This window comes from Furipterus horrens, unplaced genomic scaffold (genome assembly GCF_987537825.1).
Source record: "Furipterus horrens unplaced genomic scaffold, mFurHor1.1.pri manual_scaffold_5, whole genome shotgun sequence".
NCBI classification, from domain to species: Eukaryota; Metazoa; Chordata; class Mammalia; order Chiroptera; family Furipteridae; genus Furipterus; species Furipterus horrens.
The window spans coordinates 134,928,922-134,943,511 of NW_028327175.1; the positions used below are offsets into that span (position 1 = coordinate 134,928,922).

The following is a 14,590-nucleotide window of genomic DNA, read 5'->3' on the forward strand; positions in this document are numbered from 1 at the left end:
AGGGTTAAGAACCAGAGCAAGATCCAGGGCCTAATCTAGAAGGATGGCCTGTGCTTCGCTATTTCTTTTCGGAGGACAATGACAGAGACCCGAAAATAGGGCCCAAAGTAGGCCCCAGGGCTCTGCTCAAAATCTGGGGTAACAGGGATGGGCAGCAGGGGCTGGCTGGCCAGGGCCCTCCATGAAAGAACACATTAGAGTCATTTTAAGAGTGAAGTGCCTTTATGCCAGGGTGATGGTGACAAAGCCATCAGTAGGCTGGAAAACGGGCCTACCTCCCTTGATCTCTGATGGCTTATTACCAGGTGCTTCTCTTCCAAAGCCCTGTCTGCACCCCAATTTTCAGAAATCCATGGACCTTCCTTAGGAAACTTCAAAATTCATTCAGTAAATCCTCACTGAGCACCTACTATGTGCCAGGCTCTATTCTAGGAGCAAAGTAAGAGAATTAAGAATGTCGCTGACCTAGGCTCGTTTCCTGGCCGGCACACGGGTATTTGGGGTACTGCCATCCAAGCGCAAGCTCCCTCGACCCCAGGTCCTGAGAGGTTGAAGTCATGCCGCCCACAGCAGCGGGCTCAGGGTGAAGGAGGGGGGCAGCAGTACCTGTGAGCAAAGCGGTGAGGGAGCCTGGAAGGACATGCGGGACCCGAGTGCGTGGGCCGAGATTAGCCCCAGCGCGACTGGGGCAGGGGCTGGCAGGGCGCGGTGGGGGCACAGCAGGCGTGCAGGCGGGGGTCTGAGGGAGGAGACGCTGCCCGTGTACGCCACCGCTGCCGCGCCAGATCTCCGAGCCGTGCCCGCCCGCTCCCCGCCCTCTGGGGCCGTCGCGAAGCTCCGCTCTCCATACTGAGCAGTCCCCGGGAGGCGCTCGGGCACGTTCCCAGGCTAGATAAAGATCGGCTCGGCGCTCGCTCCGCAGCGCGAAATCTCGCCATCTGCGCGGCTGGCGCGGCCACTCCGGCCTGGCCCGGCGACGCCAGGTCGATCACTGAGGGGAAACGCAGAGGCAGCGCCGCTGCTCCCACCGCCACCTTCGGCCCCGCGCTCAGGAGTGGCCGCAGGGCTCCGGGGTTCGCTGCCCTTCCTTCCCTTCCCCTTGCCTTCCTTCCCAGCGCTTCATCCCGAGGGACCCCTGCCTTCCGCTGGACCGGGGCCCCCAGCATCCCGCCAGGCGACCTCACCCCCATTGTCAGGCCCCGCTGCCTCCTGAAGGTTACGCGCCGCAGCAGCGGGGCGGCCTCAACGCCCGCCCTCGCCGCCGCCCACCCCAGCTCCAGCAGCGCCTGGCCCAGCCGGGCCGGCGGTGCAGCCGGCTGCTGCCACCGCAATCCGGACTCCTAAATCAGCCCGGGGAGGCGCGCCCTCCCCCACCCGGCTCCCCAGGCTCTCGGGGCCGCGATTGGCCGAGCGGGCGCCCCCCACCCCCGGGCCCCGAGCTCTAGCCGCTGTGCCATTGGCTGCGGGGCTCCGCCAGCCTTTACATAAGCCCGGGCGCGCTCGAGTGGAGTTGTATAAAGCGGGTGAGCGGCGTCGGGGCGGGAGTCTCGAGGCCAGCCCGGGACCGGGGCTGGGAGCTGGAAGACAGCGGCGGCAGAGGCATCAGCAAACGTCCGCTCTCCGGCGCCCTCGGGAGGTGGGGCTGAGAGAGTCGGAGGATGGCTCCCAGCGCTGACCCCGGCGTGAGTACCCGCTCCGTACCCCCACCCCCTCAGACGGACAAAGTTTCTCCCGCCCTAGGCTCCCCTCCCGATCCACCCGCAGGGGTGGCAGGGATGCCACCCAGAACCAGGGAAGACAGGGATCGCCAAGGTGGCAGCAGCTTGCTTTCAACTTGCCAAGGGGCTCAGGACTCGACTGGCCCGCAGAGCCTCCCCGCCGGCTGGGGTCGAGTCGGGAGTGGGATCGGAGGTGGCGGAGAGGTGGGAGCGGAGGTGTGGGTCGACAGCCCTCACAACTTGGGGCGCGCCGCTGGAGGTCAGCTGTTTGGGAATGGGGCACCGGGGCTGGGAGGGGGCGGAGCAGGTGAGGCGGGATGTGCTGGGGGTATTGGGGAGTCATTCAGCCAGGCTGGCTCAGCTCCGGGTCAGGGAAGCTACTCGCCTCTGCCGGGTGCCTAAGCTTCCAGAATGGGAAAGAGCCCTGCGGGGGCTGGCGCTCCTTCCCCGGGGAAGGCGATCTCTCCCGCACAGCGCACAGCGCGGGGTGGCAGAGAGCTCTGGTAGCCAGCCCGGCGCGGCGTAGCTGACAGCTGCCTTTGCTGGACCGAGGTGTGGTTTCCTCGAGGCGGCCTGTCTCAGGAAGCCAGCTTCAGGCATTCCAGGGGAACTGGAGGTCCTACTGTAACCCCGTGCGGACACATGGAGGCTCTGATGGGGCAGCAGGCTAGGTTTGCGGGTTTGCCCAGCAATGCAGAGCGCTTCTTCACAGTACTGTAGTTGGGAGCCCTGGTTAGTCCCAGTTCTGTAGAAACCAATTCAAGAATCCAAAGTCATCCCAGCCATCTCAGAGTGGCTGGGAAATGTTCCTGGGTTTGAGGGGAGTGCACGCCCCTTCCTCTGAGGATGACTATTGAATGTTGCTGCTGGTGGTTGGTAGGGTGCGCACCTAGGCGGCTTCTGTGCGTCCCAGGAGGTGCTTCAGCTCTCCAGACAGGACACAGTCTTGAGTCACACTTGAAATGTCTTCTGGGATAGGTGCAGGACTTTCCAAGTGAAGCCATGTGGAAAAGAAAGGAAGAGGATTCCAGGAATAGAGGACAACTCTATAATGCTGTCTTGAATCAGGGGAGAACTAGTGTAGGAAGAGAAGTGCTATTGATAGGAGACTTTTTGACCCTGATGGCCTGGGGCTGCAGACACCCAAGAGTGAATTAGAGTGAATTCAGAGTCACACTACGTCACTCTTAGCCATGAGCTAGGGGAGATGGAAGATGGAAATGTGGGAACATGGCAGTTGTTCCAATATGGCCTTTGAGGAAACGTTGTCTCTCCCTCTGACTTGATTAAAAACATTCTTCTGGCAGCAGGTCTTAAAGTTAATTTAAGAGTCATTGAAGAGAGTTTCGGGTCTTGATGCTGACGAACCAGTGGACCATGATCAGAATGTTCCGGTTTCCAGTTGGTACTAATAGAAGAGAAGGTCAAGGGCAGGCTTCCCAGTTGGGGCTGTATCCTTCACCTGTACCCCATCCCTGAACGTGGATGGGTGTTTTGAACTCCTAAGGTAGCTACTTCAGCCTGAAGATCTTTAATGGGGGTTATTAATCCATACCCCCAAACCCAGCTTCATCCTCTGCCTGCAGCCAACATTTTTCACCGTATTTACCAAGACTTTCTTTACACTGGGGATTTGTACAGCAAAATACCTGCTTGTTACTCTTTCTACCTTTCTCTCCATATGGGCTGCATCTGCTGTTCTGTACCCTGATGTTTATTACTCGGCACCTTGATGTCTGGCTAAGAGCTCCTATTGCTGTACAGGAGTGCCCCTGTGAATGTGTGGATCCATGGCCTATGTAGTTTTAAGGAGTGAAACATACACTTTTATAGAGAGAGGACCACGAACCAGGATGTTGGCCTTTTAAAGAGCTGTGACAATCTTCTGTCTTCCTTGCTGCCTACTAAAGTGAATGAAACTGTCCTACAGGCTCCTTGGTTTCCAGTAGGGGGCGACAAAGGCACCCAGCTCAGGACCACTGACTTGCTCACTTGCCCTTCATTGGCCATAGTAACTTAATACTCTAATCAAGCAAAGGCCACTGCCCACAACGGTCACCTTCATGATGGAAACCCTTCTACCACTTGCTTCCTGGACTTCAGGTGGTCCTGTGATCTCAGGTGCAATGGTGCAGATGCAAATATAACATTCCAAGGAAATAGAGCTGATCCTCAGCCCCAACCACCCTCTGAGATCATTCCTTTGGTGTTGGTGTGTTCTTTGAACTCATTAAGAGTTCATAGAGCCAAATACCATTAGAGCTAGAAGAGAGAAATCTTGAAGAGCATCTAGTCCAACCTTATCTCATCTCCAACACTCACATGCACACTTAATTTACAGATGACAAAACTGAAACCCAATAAAGGCAAGTGTCTTGCCCAAGGTCACAGAGCTATTTGGTGATAAAGATAAGACTGGATCCTAGGGATTGCTAGGTTTCTACATAGACCTATTTCCACTCCATGACCTGCTTCCTCTTTACTATGGAGACAGATGTGTGTTCCCTGCATGGTAGGTACTCATAATAGCCGACTGAGCAGAAATAAGTAAATTAATGAATGTAGTAATTTGCAGAAGTTTCCTTTGAATCTGTTATTTAGAGTGAGGCAGCGAGGAGCAGATAAAGCTCTTGTAACGTACATATACAAGTGATGGAAATTCCTAATTATTCTTTTCCCTTTCTCCATTATCTTGTCTCACTATTCCAAGTGGTTCTTTTAGGCAAAAGCAGTGTGATTCCAGGTTTCTGTGTACATAGTCAGGGGTCAGAAGTGCCCAGTTCCTGGCAGTGGTCTTGAAACCCAGGCCTGGAGCTCTTCCTTTCTTTTGCTGAGGTGACCTGGAGTGGGGTCTCTCTGTCCTACAGTCACACCACTGCCTGTGGGGCCTCCGTATCTCAGGTACTGGGTGTAGAGAAGAGTTTCCAACCAGTATTTGCCCATTTCCTCATTCTTGCTACTCTCAGCTCAAGGTCAGTGTTCTAGAACGTTCTATTTTTGCAAAATCCTTGTGTTAGGGCTTCTTGGGTGACGTGGAAGATACTACCATTTCCATTGCCCTTTTCTTGTTCTGTAAATCTGGCGGCTGGCGACACCTGAGCTTGGCCTGGGAAGGCTTGCTGAGTGGCCTGGGGACTGGCCCCTCTGTTTCCTCTCCCTCCTTACTCTTTTGAACACTGTACGAAGCTGACTTGGCAGTGACCCTCAGGAGGGGCCAGTGCTGCCACATGAGAATTCCAAGAGGTGGATCCTCTTCTGGCCCTAAGGCTCAGCAGGGGGTGCCTGTTGCCAGGGAATATGCTTGAGTTTTCTCATCTCCTTCAGGCTCACAGATAAGTTGGGTCTTTATCTTCAGGCAGAGGAGGGAGGCAGTAGGATAAGGTGGACCACCAGAGAGCAATTGTTCCTCTTTTAAAAGTGAGGTTCTGAGAGGTTGTGCTTGAGATCCGCACCAGCTCCCAGCTCAAGCTAAAGAATTGTGCCCGCATTCCCAAAGCTTGGTCTGGCTCTGGACAGGGCCAGAGGAACGTAATTACATAAAATACAGCTATAGCATGGGATCTCTGGAGTTTTGTTTGAATGGCAAAGAGGATATAGTTTGAGAAGTGGCATTAGACACTGAGAAAACAAGAAGTCGCCTCTTTCGTGAGCCCCACTAGGTAATTGACCTTACCCCAGTCTCACTGGGAAGACAGCCCAGTGTGAAGGCCACAGGCTCAGAATCTGGCTCCCTTGCTTACTGGCTTAGAGACCTTAGACAAACCACTTAACCTCTGTATGTCTCAGTTTCCTCCTCTGCGAAATGGTGAAACTGGCAACACTGGGATGAAGGTAGGAGAATGAAGACCAAGAGAGACAGTCATGCCTCTGCCCTCGGTTAAATATACAGACGTATTCGTTTGGGAGAAGATATTATTGCAGGATCACATTGGGTCTTTCTTTTCCCATCCACTGAGGCTGAGTGTCCAGGTTTTCACATCAGCCTTTGCTCGGAGCAACATCTGGGCTGATGGACAAGGCCTTGGCAGGGCTCCTTCCTTGCCTTCTTCCCTCCCCCACCTTGGGGCTTTCATTTTGAGGTTTTGCCATGCTTGGGGAAAATAAATTTTACAAGTCCCAGGATAATTCTGAATGTGATGGCAGGCCCTGAGCTATTGATTCCTAAGGAAGGATCTTTGTGCTGGGAGAAGCCTTCCTCGGAGCCCAGTGATTTAAGAGTGCTGACAAATCCGTGCTCACCGAGCCTCCTGCAGGCTGCAGATACAGGCTTCCAGGCCAGCTGGGGCTGTGCGAGGAATTTCTGGGGAGCCTGGCTGGTTGCTTAGAGGACATAAACCCATGAACTCTCCTTAGAAGAAAGTATGAAATCAATTGGTTCATTATCACAGCAAACACACCCTGGACCACTTAGGGCATTTAAGAAATGAGAAGCAGTAAAGGGCTGGGAGGTTGTGTTTAAAAAGTGTGCATAAAGGTATGAAGGAGTCGGGGAAGAGGAAGGGATAGAAAGATCTTTTCCCACGGAATCACTCATGATCCCAACCTTATTGAAGTGCTTGGGCAGTGACGAAAGGGGTTACTTTGCATCCCAGACATTTGGCAATTTCTGGAGACATTTTTGGTTGTCACAACTGGGGTGCTACTCACATGGGAGTGGATAGAGGCCAGGGATGAGGCTAAACCTCCTACCATGCACAAGGTGGCCCCCCAACAAAGAATTGCCTCACCCAGAACGCCAATAGTGCCAAGGCTGGGAAACTCTGGACTCGAAGAGCATTGGAGCATAGAACCAGAGCATGTGAGAGGTGGAGGAGTTTGAGAAATATTCTCACCCAACTCTCCCACTTCAGAGCTGAGGACCATGAGATCCAGAGAGGTGAAGACACCAGCCAGGGTCACACAGCAAACAAGGTGGCAAAGCTGGTCTGAGATTGCTTTACCCAAACTCCCTCCAAAGTTGTGGTGAAGATTAAATGTGAGCTGTGAAAACACTTGGAAAATTATGAAGAGACTATTAATATTGCTATTATTAAGAATTGGGGAGTTTGGAAAGTTCTATTTCTGGCTGTGCCACTGACTCATTGTAGACTGCTGAGTGCCTCTCTGTGAGTGTATGTGTGTTGGGGGGTGGTCTTAGCAAACATTAAGTATATCATAATCACTGTCTTTCAAGAGAAGTCCAAAGATTTGCCCTTCAAAAACCTGGGGCACTTAAAAAAAAAAAAAGATAAAAATTTTCCTTGAAAGAATTCGTGTTGACTTCGTAAAAAGCAAAGTGTTTGTTTCTTGGAAAAATTCCAGTACCCAAGCCTTGTAAGTTGGTTCCAGCCCAGGAAATCTGATCAACATCCGGAGGAGAAACTGATAGCTCTACAAATGACAAGCGACTAGATTTGTCCCCACTCCCTCCGGGAAGGGGAGGTGGTGAGACTCCTCTTCCACCCTTTCCTGCTCAGCCCACTTGGCACACAAAAGTTCTGCAAGGAACTTCAAGGGGGGATGGGAAGGTGTGTTATTAATTAGTAAAATCCTATTTACTTAACGGGCATATACTTAAAGATCTCTTCCAAGGGACATTTTGACATATTACTTTAATTAGCCACAGAATAATTGTTAGTGCAGAGAGTAAAATGACCCTTGCTGTTGTTTCCAGCTACTCTTATCTTTGTTTGCACCTGACAAGGACAGTGACAAGGTCACGGGAATCACTGCTGAGCTCAGGGTGTCCCGTTGACCAGAGGAGGGACTGCAGGGACTTCCCTCTCTAACAGCAGCGTCCACCTTCCTGAATAGCAGCCTAGAGTGGCCAGCAGTGTCTTGTTGGCACCTCTGCCCTCCTTTGATGGCTGTCTTTAAGGACCTATCATGACATGCTGGCAGCCTGAATCCGCCCCACCCCCATGGGAAGAGGAGCACTCATAGGATTGGTGTGAGCAGCCTTTGTTGGTGTTTTCATATAAGGCCCACCCCTGTTCTGCCCTCCTTGAACTCAGGATTGGAAGTAGGAAGTCACCTGAGACTCACCTTAGAGGACCAAGGTTACACCCTTTCTTTCCCCAAATGGGGTGGGGTATGTGTGTGTGTGGGGGGGGGTCACTCCATAGATCTCACCCCTGTTCCTCCATGAATGTTCTGGAATGTTCTGCATGTCTAGCGTAGGCCTTTTTGGCCTCGAGAGGTCAGTCCTTGTAATCAGAGGAGTGGCGCAGAAAGGCCCTTTTCATCGTCACAGTCTGTCTCGGCACCTCCATCTTGCCATGCTCCCTTTCACCCTGGTCTCTGAGAACAGACCCCTTTTTGGAAATTGTAACCATGCACCTCACGTCTGAGAAGCTATGTATATCCACAGAGGCTTTTGCAGGTGGAGAAATAAGAGTCCCAGAAGGAGAAATGCTGCTTTGCAAGCAGGGTGGGGGAAGCACTGTGTCTCTCGTTCTCAACTGTTACTTCGGTGCCTTGCACAGTGCTTGGCTCAATGGGTGCTCGATGGGTGCTCAGAGGGTGAACAAATGAATATGTGAGCATAGGTGTCTGTGCAGGGGCAGAAGTGGTTCTTGGTATTAAAGCGGATCTCCAAACTGGACTGGGTCAGTAAAGCCAGCTTTCCGTCTGGCTCCTTCCCAGAGCTGGCACTTGGCACCAGGGCTCTGTAAACCTCCATAGGTCCCGCTGATCAAGCAGGGTTTGAGAAGTCCCTGCAGGGCCCATCCTGTGAGCTGGCGGCCAGCTCGTAGCCTTGAGCAAGGCCGGGTTTCTCCAGATGCTCACCCCACTCCCACCAGGCTGCTTGGTGCAGCTCCCCCTGGCTCTAAGCAGATAGAGAGACAATCATTTAGATTTCCACTGAAGACAGGCTAGGCAGTGGATCGCCGCTTCACAGAAAGATTCCCGGGAGGATGCTTTTAAATAGCCAGGTTCACAATGCATGTTAAATGATTTAGGGGGAAAAAATCTGACCCAGAGACACATAGGCCTGGAAAAGAACTTTGGAGGTCATCCAGTGCTGCACCCCACCCCCACCCCATGATGTCCAGATCCCCTCTGTGATCCTCTTACTTGCTTTTCAGAAACTCAGCCAGCCTAGTTGTCCTGCACACTGCTGCCCCAAATCTAAAATGCCCTTTCTAAAATGCAAGTCTGATCATGTCTTGGCCCAAGTTCAAACCTCTTCCCCCGACCCTGCGGTGTGACTCCAGGCTTCTTACCTTTGTAAAGCAGGCTCTATCGGTCCCAACAGTGGCCTCCATGCAAAACTGTCTCCACCTTCTCCTGCATGCTCCCTTCTCTCTCCCACTTCACACCCCCAGCCCTGCAACACAGCAGCAACAACTGCATTGGTGGCATGCACCCATAATGCACTCTGCCACATCCATGCCTTTGATCCGCAGGCCTCCACCACCTGGAAGGCAGGTCCCCTTGGATCCCCATTCCCACTCTCCAGGGAACCTTTCCTGCCCGCCCTTCCCACCCACCTCGATAGCTCATGCCTCCCTCCTATGGGTTCCATCTGCCCTTTGTACCTGCTACTACTCTGAACTTCTCCCTAGTATTGTGACTTGCTCCTAGTAGACTGCAGGCTCTTTGACTTCAGAAGCCATGTCTTATTCATCATTTCCAACCTGGCATCTACAAAATGCTTGCAGAATGAATGTGTATATTACAGTAAACTGAGGGGTTCTGCATTTGAAAAGCAGTATTTAAAAGTCAAAGAACTCCTCTAGGTCCCTAGACAAATTAGAAACAGAAGCAAGCTTATTCTTCAAAGTCTTACAGGCCCTTGCATTCCATTCAACATTTGGCAGCTACTCCTGGAAGGGGAGCACCTGGTGGGCCTGAGTCCACCTCCTGAGATGTGTTCATTCATTCAACATTTATTAGCTGTAGTAATAGTTTGATTGTTGCTACTGCTACCTACCATGTATGGGCTTTCTATTTGCCAGGCACTGTGCTCAGCACTTAACACTGTCTCATTTCCTTTCCCCTTTTACAGACCAGGAAGTCTGAGCAGTTAATAATGTATATTAAGGATTTGCTATGCCCTGTGCATAAGGCTAGGAGACTGCATTTGTCCTCTCACTTTCAGAAGCACTATTCATTAGCCCGCTGGTCTCTGTGGCACCTCCTAGCCTGGGTCCCTTGAGTTTTCATCTGCATTTTCTGGAGCAGGACCAAGTCTCCTCTCTGTTGGAGTGGAGTGTAGCCGCAGGCAGCGTCTGGAGCTCTCCCCAGGTAGAGGGAAAGAGAAGGAGGCCTTATATTTTTTGTGGTGCTGAGGAAGATGCATAGGACAAGATGGCCCCTGGGAGGTGGGGAGGTGCAGAAGGTCTAGCATTTGTCTTCCAGGCTGGCAATGCAGAGGACTGGGACGGGGACTGGCTGGAGGAACGCCAGTGACTAATGCTAGTGACTGAGGAATTAGAATGTACACTCCCCGGGAGCAAGGGCTTTATTTTGTTCCTGCTATTTCCCCAGCATTCAGAATAGAGCCTGGCATAGAGTAGGTGCATAAGAATATCGAATGAGCGAGCGTGTGAGTGAATGGATGAATGAGTGAATGAATGAATGGCCCCCTCCAGCTCTCTCTCCCACGTGGGCCACAGCATCTGCTTCCAGCCCCGCCCTCTGTGGCCTCACTCGCAACCTGCTGCTACAATGTCCTTTCCTACACACCGCTCCTGCCAGGTCATTTTATTACCTTTCTGACTCATCTCTCATGAGGCCTCGACAGTCCTTTCCAGCCTCCTTAGCCACACTCCTTCCCCCGACTGTCCTGCCCCCATCTCGTGCTCCAGCTGCACAGAGCCTCCTTGAGCTACACAAGCCTGCTCGGCCACTGTGCACATACTGGCCCCTCAGCCTGGAACACTTTCTCCGCCTTATCCCTCTGGCCAGCACACCACTGCCTCTCTCTTAGACCTGCCCCAGCTGCCCCAGGCAGAGGTGCTTGCTCCTCCCACTGTTCTGCTCTCACATGGTTTAAGACAAGTTTGGTAGAGTGGGAGAAACTGGTTAGTGCCCAAGAACATCAATTCTGGAGCCAGATGGCATAGGCACAAATCCTGGTTCCACCATGTACTACCTGTGTGACTTGGGCAAGTTACTTAACTTCTCTGTGCCTCAGTTTTCTTATCTGTGAAATGGGGACAATAGTAATACCTACCTCACAAGGTTACTCTGAGGATTAAATGAGATCATCTACTTGAAAGGTCAGAGTGATGCCTGGCACATAGCAGTAGGTGTTATTATGATTACCCATTCCTCTCACAGTACTTGTTACATTACATATTCCTCATATAGTACTTGTGACATGAAATTGCAGTAAAAAAATAGAACCAGAGGCATGGAAACAAGAAACAGACCATCAGTAACCAGAAGGGAGGGGAAAGGGGAAGGAAGGGGGAAAAGAAGAGAAAGGGTCTAGTCAAGAAACTAATATAAATGACCCATGGACATGGACAACAGGGTGGGGACTGACTGTGGGAGAGGGAGGAGATGGGTGGCGCAGGAGAAAACAATGGGGGAAAATGGGACAACTGTAATAGAACAACAATAAAAAAAAGAAATTGCAGTAAAAATCCCAGTTTGCCTTGTGTACAGGGTCCCATGAGTTAGGCTAAAGAGCGACATGCTCAGCTCTGAGATTTAGGAAGGGAGCTCTGATAGCTGTGTGGAAGTGGGGTGAGGGGAGGGGGGAGCAATTGGCAAGTATTGCTGTTATCCAGGTGAAGGACTGAGGGGCAAATCCCTGGCAGTGGGGACAGAGACAGGGGCAGTTTTTAGGGAGATTCATGAGGCAAAATTGACTCAGTGAGCCAGTGGTTGTGAAGAATGAGGAAGAAGCAAGAACCGGAGATGACACCAGCTTTCCAACCTGAGTGGCAGTGCTGGGATTTGAAGGGGCCCAGGGAATAGCATCCTTTTTCCCTTCTGCTTCAGGATCAATGGAGAGAGAGAAAGGGGGAGGGAAAGGGAGGAGAGAGGCGGGGCCCAGGCAGATGGAGATTAAAATGCATCATTACAGATACAGCTGTTTGGAAGGCCAGGCTCTGAAACGGGGTCCATGGGGCCTGCTGCTGCGCCTGTACCTCCCACTGCAACCCTCCCAGTGGGCAGAGACCAGCGGTGACCCTGCCTGGCCAAGCCCAGTACATGGCAGAGTGGCCTCTGCAGGGAGGCAGGACCAGGAAGGACTCTCCATGCACAGTTCTTCCACACTGACCAACCTGATGAGTCCCTGCTACTGCCATGGGGAAGAAGGAGTAGGAGAGAGGGGGGGGCCAGAATATTGCAGGAACCTCAGGTCTCTCAATCTCGGCATTATTGACATTTGGGGCTGGACAGTTCTTTGTTGTGGGGGCTGTCCTGTGCATTGTAGGATGTTCTGTAGCATCCCTGGCCTCTACCTACTAGATGCCAGTAACAACCGCCTTCCCTGGCTGTGACAACCAAAAATGTCTCCAGACTTTGACAGGTGTTTGGGGGTTGGCGAGGGAGAGCAAAATCATCACCGGTTGAGAACCACTGCTCTAGTCTAATGAAAGTTCCTTTGGATCAAAATCTGGGGAGTGGGAAATGAAAGCGTCCTCCTAACTCTTGTTGCAGGAATCGGGGCCTTTAAATAGGCAGAGCTGGAAGGGTCGGTTGGGGTGATAGCTGGGTCCTCCAGACCATCGAGGCATCTACTCTGTCTCCTCTTGCTTTTCCTGCCTTTCCTATCCAGCTAACTTCTTAGCATCCTTTGAGGTTTAGCTACACCCCTATGTCTAGGAAGCATTCCCCAGTGCTCCTCCCAGCTAATTTAGATATCTGTGTGCTCCCTTCTCCACAGCACACCTCACCCTCTGTTGTACATGTTGACTAGCTTTCTCCCTGTGACCCCAGTGCTGCTGAGCACATGCCCCCGCTCATTGAGGGTCCACAGGAAGTGTCACGGTGGGGAATGAGCCAGGGCAGCTTCTCTTAGCCCCTCTCCAGTGATGCCTTAGTTCTGGGCACTCCTTCATGGGTCTCTGTGCAGCTGCCTCTCTCCCTCGAGCCCCCGCCCTCCTATAGCGTCTGGGAAGGCTCTGTGCTCCCTGCTCATTCCCAATGTCTGAAGCATTCAGGGCTCTCACTTTTGTGAGAGCTCAAGGTGGTGTCCTTGGCTCTTCTGATAACTGCTAAATAACTGCTTGCCCTGAAAATTGCCCTGGAAGCCTCTCCCCACAGCTGCCTGGACCCACATCAGACAACTAGGTTGCTTGGTTACCAATTTTCAGACCCAATTCAGGAAAGTCCTGAGGCCACAGAAAACTGAGTTTGGCTGCATGTGACCCACAGCCAGTGTCTAAAGACTGTCTAACCTTAGCACAATCTAGGAAAGGAGGGGAAACACACAAAGAGCACTGTGCTGCGCCCCCCCACCCCACCCCTCAAGAGGCCTTCACCAGCTCACTTAACCTTTGAAAGATTGGCACGTCATATGATTCCCATGTTACAGGCAAGGATACTAAAGATCAAAACAATTAAGGCACATACCCAAGGTCACCAGACAGCTTATGGTGGACTCAACATCCAAATCCATGTCCCCGACTCCAGGCTTTGGGTTTTTTCTTTTTTTTTTCTGTCCTCATCCTGCTGAGGTTTGATCAAGAAGTTTGCTTATAGAGCATTTTTTCAGAAATTATTACTACAAAGCAATTCTTCTCACCATCTCTCGCCCTCTTTTGTGGAGGCCCTCCTCCCTCCTTACCCCCCTTCCCCCCTCCTCCTCTGAGGAGCAGACACCTGCCCTGCGGAGGCACTAGCACCCCGGCCCTGCCCCCTCCGCCCACGCTCTGCCTCTGACGCGTGGCTTCACCTCCTCCACGCTGCTCTGCCCCGGACGGACGTCCTCCCCATATGCTTACCCTCGCGGCTCAGCGCCACTCCTGCCCGCCAGCACCACGCACGCACAGCACATGCAGGTGCTTGATACACACGCATTCCACAAAACAAAGAAGTTCAGGCCAACCTACTTTTTAATTCTACTTTCAAGTTTTCTCCCCCAAGATTTGGATGTTCACAGGGGCATGACAGGAGGTTCCGCGAGCCAGCCTGGTAAAATGAGAGGTCGCTCGCAGTGCCTTCTGCCTTGCTGCCTCAGGCAGGACCATCCGCTCTGCTTTCTACCCCAAACTCCCCACTCCACCTCCTCCATTGACACTCTCTAGCTAAATAGATTTTCTTCATATAGTTCAACAAGCTGGTGATGAATTTTGGTAGCGGAAACATTTTTCACTCCAAATCAGATTGCGACTTACACTCCCATCTGGGGACCAAGAGGCTGGGGCAGTGGTTCTCAGCCCAGGCTGCCCATTAACATTGTCTGGGAAGTTTCTGAAAATGTTCAGCATCCAAGCCCCAAACCAAGCCAATGACGTCGGGGTGAAGGATCTGGGCAGCTGCATATTTCTAAACACTCCCTGGGTGATTCTCCTGGGCGTCCTGGGTTGAGAACCATTGGCATAGAGCCTTGCTTGCTGCTACACATGAAGACTGCAGACCTGCAGCCTAGGCATCACCTGACAGCTGGCTAGAAGGCAGAATCTTAGGCCCCGCCCCAGACCTACCACATCAGAATTTTCATTTTACCAAGATCCTCCGGTGATTTGTAAGCACGTCACAATTTGAGAAGTATTGCTTTAAGGAAAGAATAGTTTTTAAATAACTGCATGACAAGTTGCATTCGAATCACCTGAAATCTTGTTAAAACGCATACTCTGATTTAGTAGGTCTGCAGTGGGGCCCAAGATTCTGCATTTTGACAATCTCCTAGCTGGTGATGATGCTGTTGATGTGGAGACCACTCTGAGTAGCCAGTATGTTGAGTTGCATTTCAACGAGTTTCTTCA

General features: G+C 52.0%; 1 protein-coding gene across 1 annotated transcript in view; it reads left to right on the forward strand.

The window, feature by feature from the left end:
* The first annotated feature begins 1,532 nt into the window (after positions 1-1,532).
* The window catches only part of CRTAC1 (cartilage acidic protein 1), a 136,116-nt gene continuing 123,058 nt past the window's right edge, over positions 1,533-14,590 (forward strand). Inside the window, exon 1 of the mRNA XM_090277866.1 lies at positions 1,533-1,682. Coding sequence (XP_090133992.1) covers positions 1,659-1,682 — 24 coding nt within the window. The 5' untranslated portion in view covers positions 1,533-1,658. The remainder of the gene's footprint in view (positions 1,683-14,590) is intronic.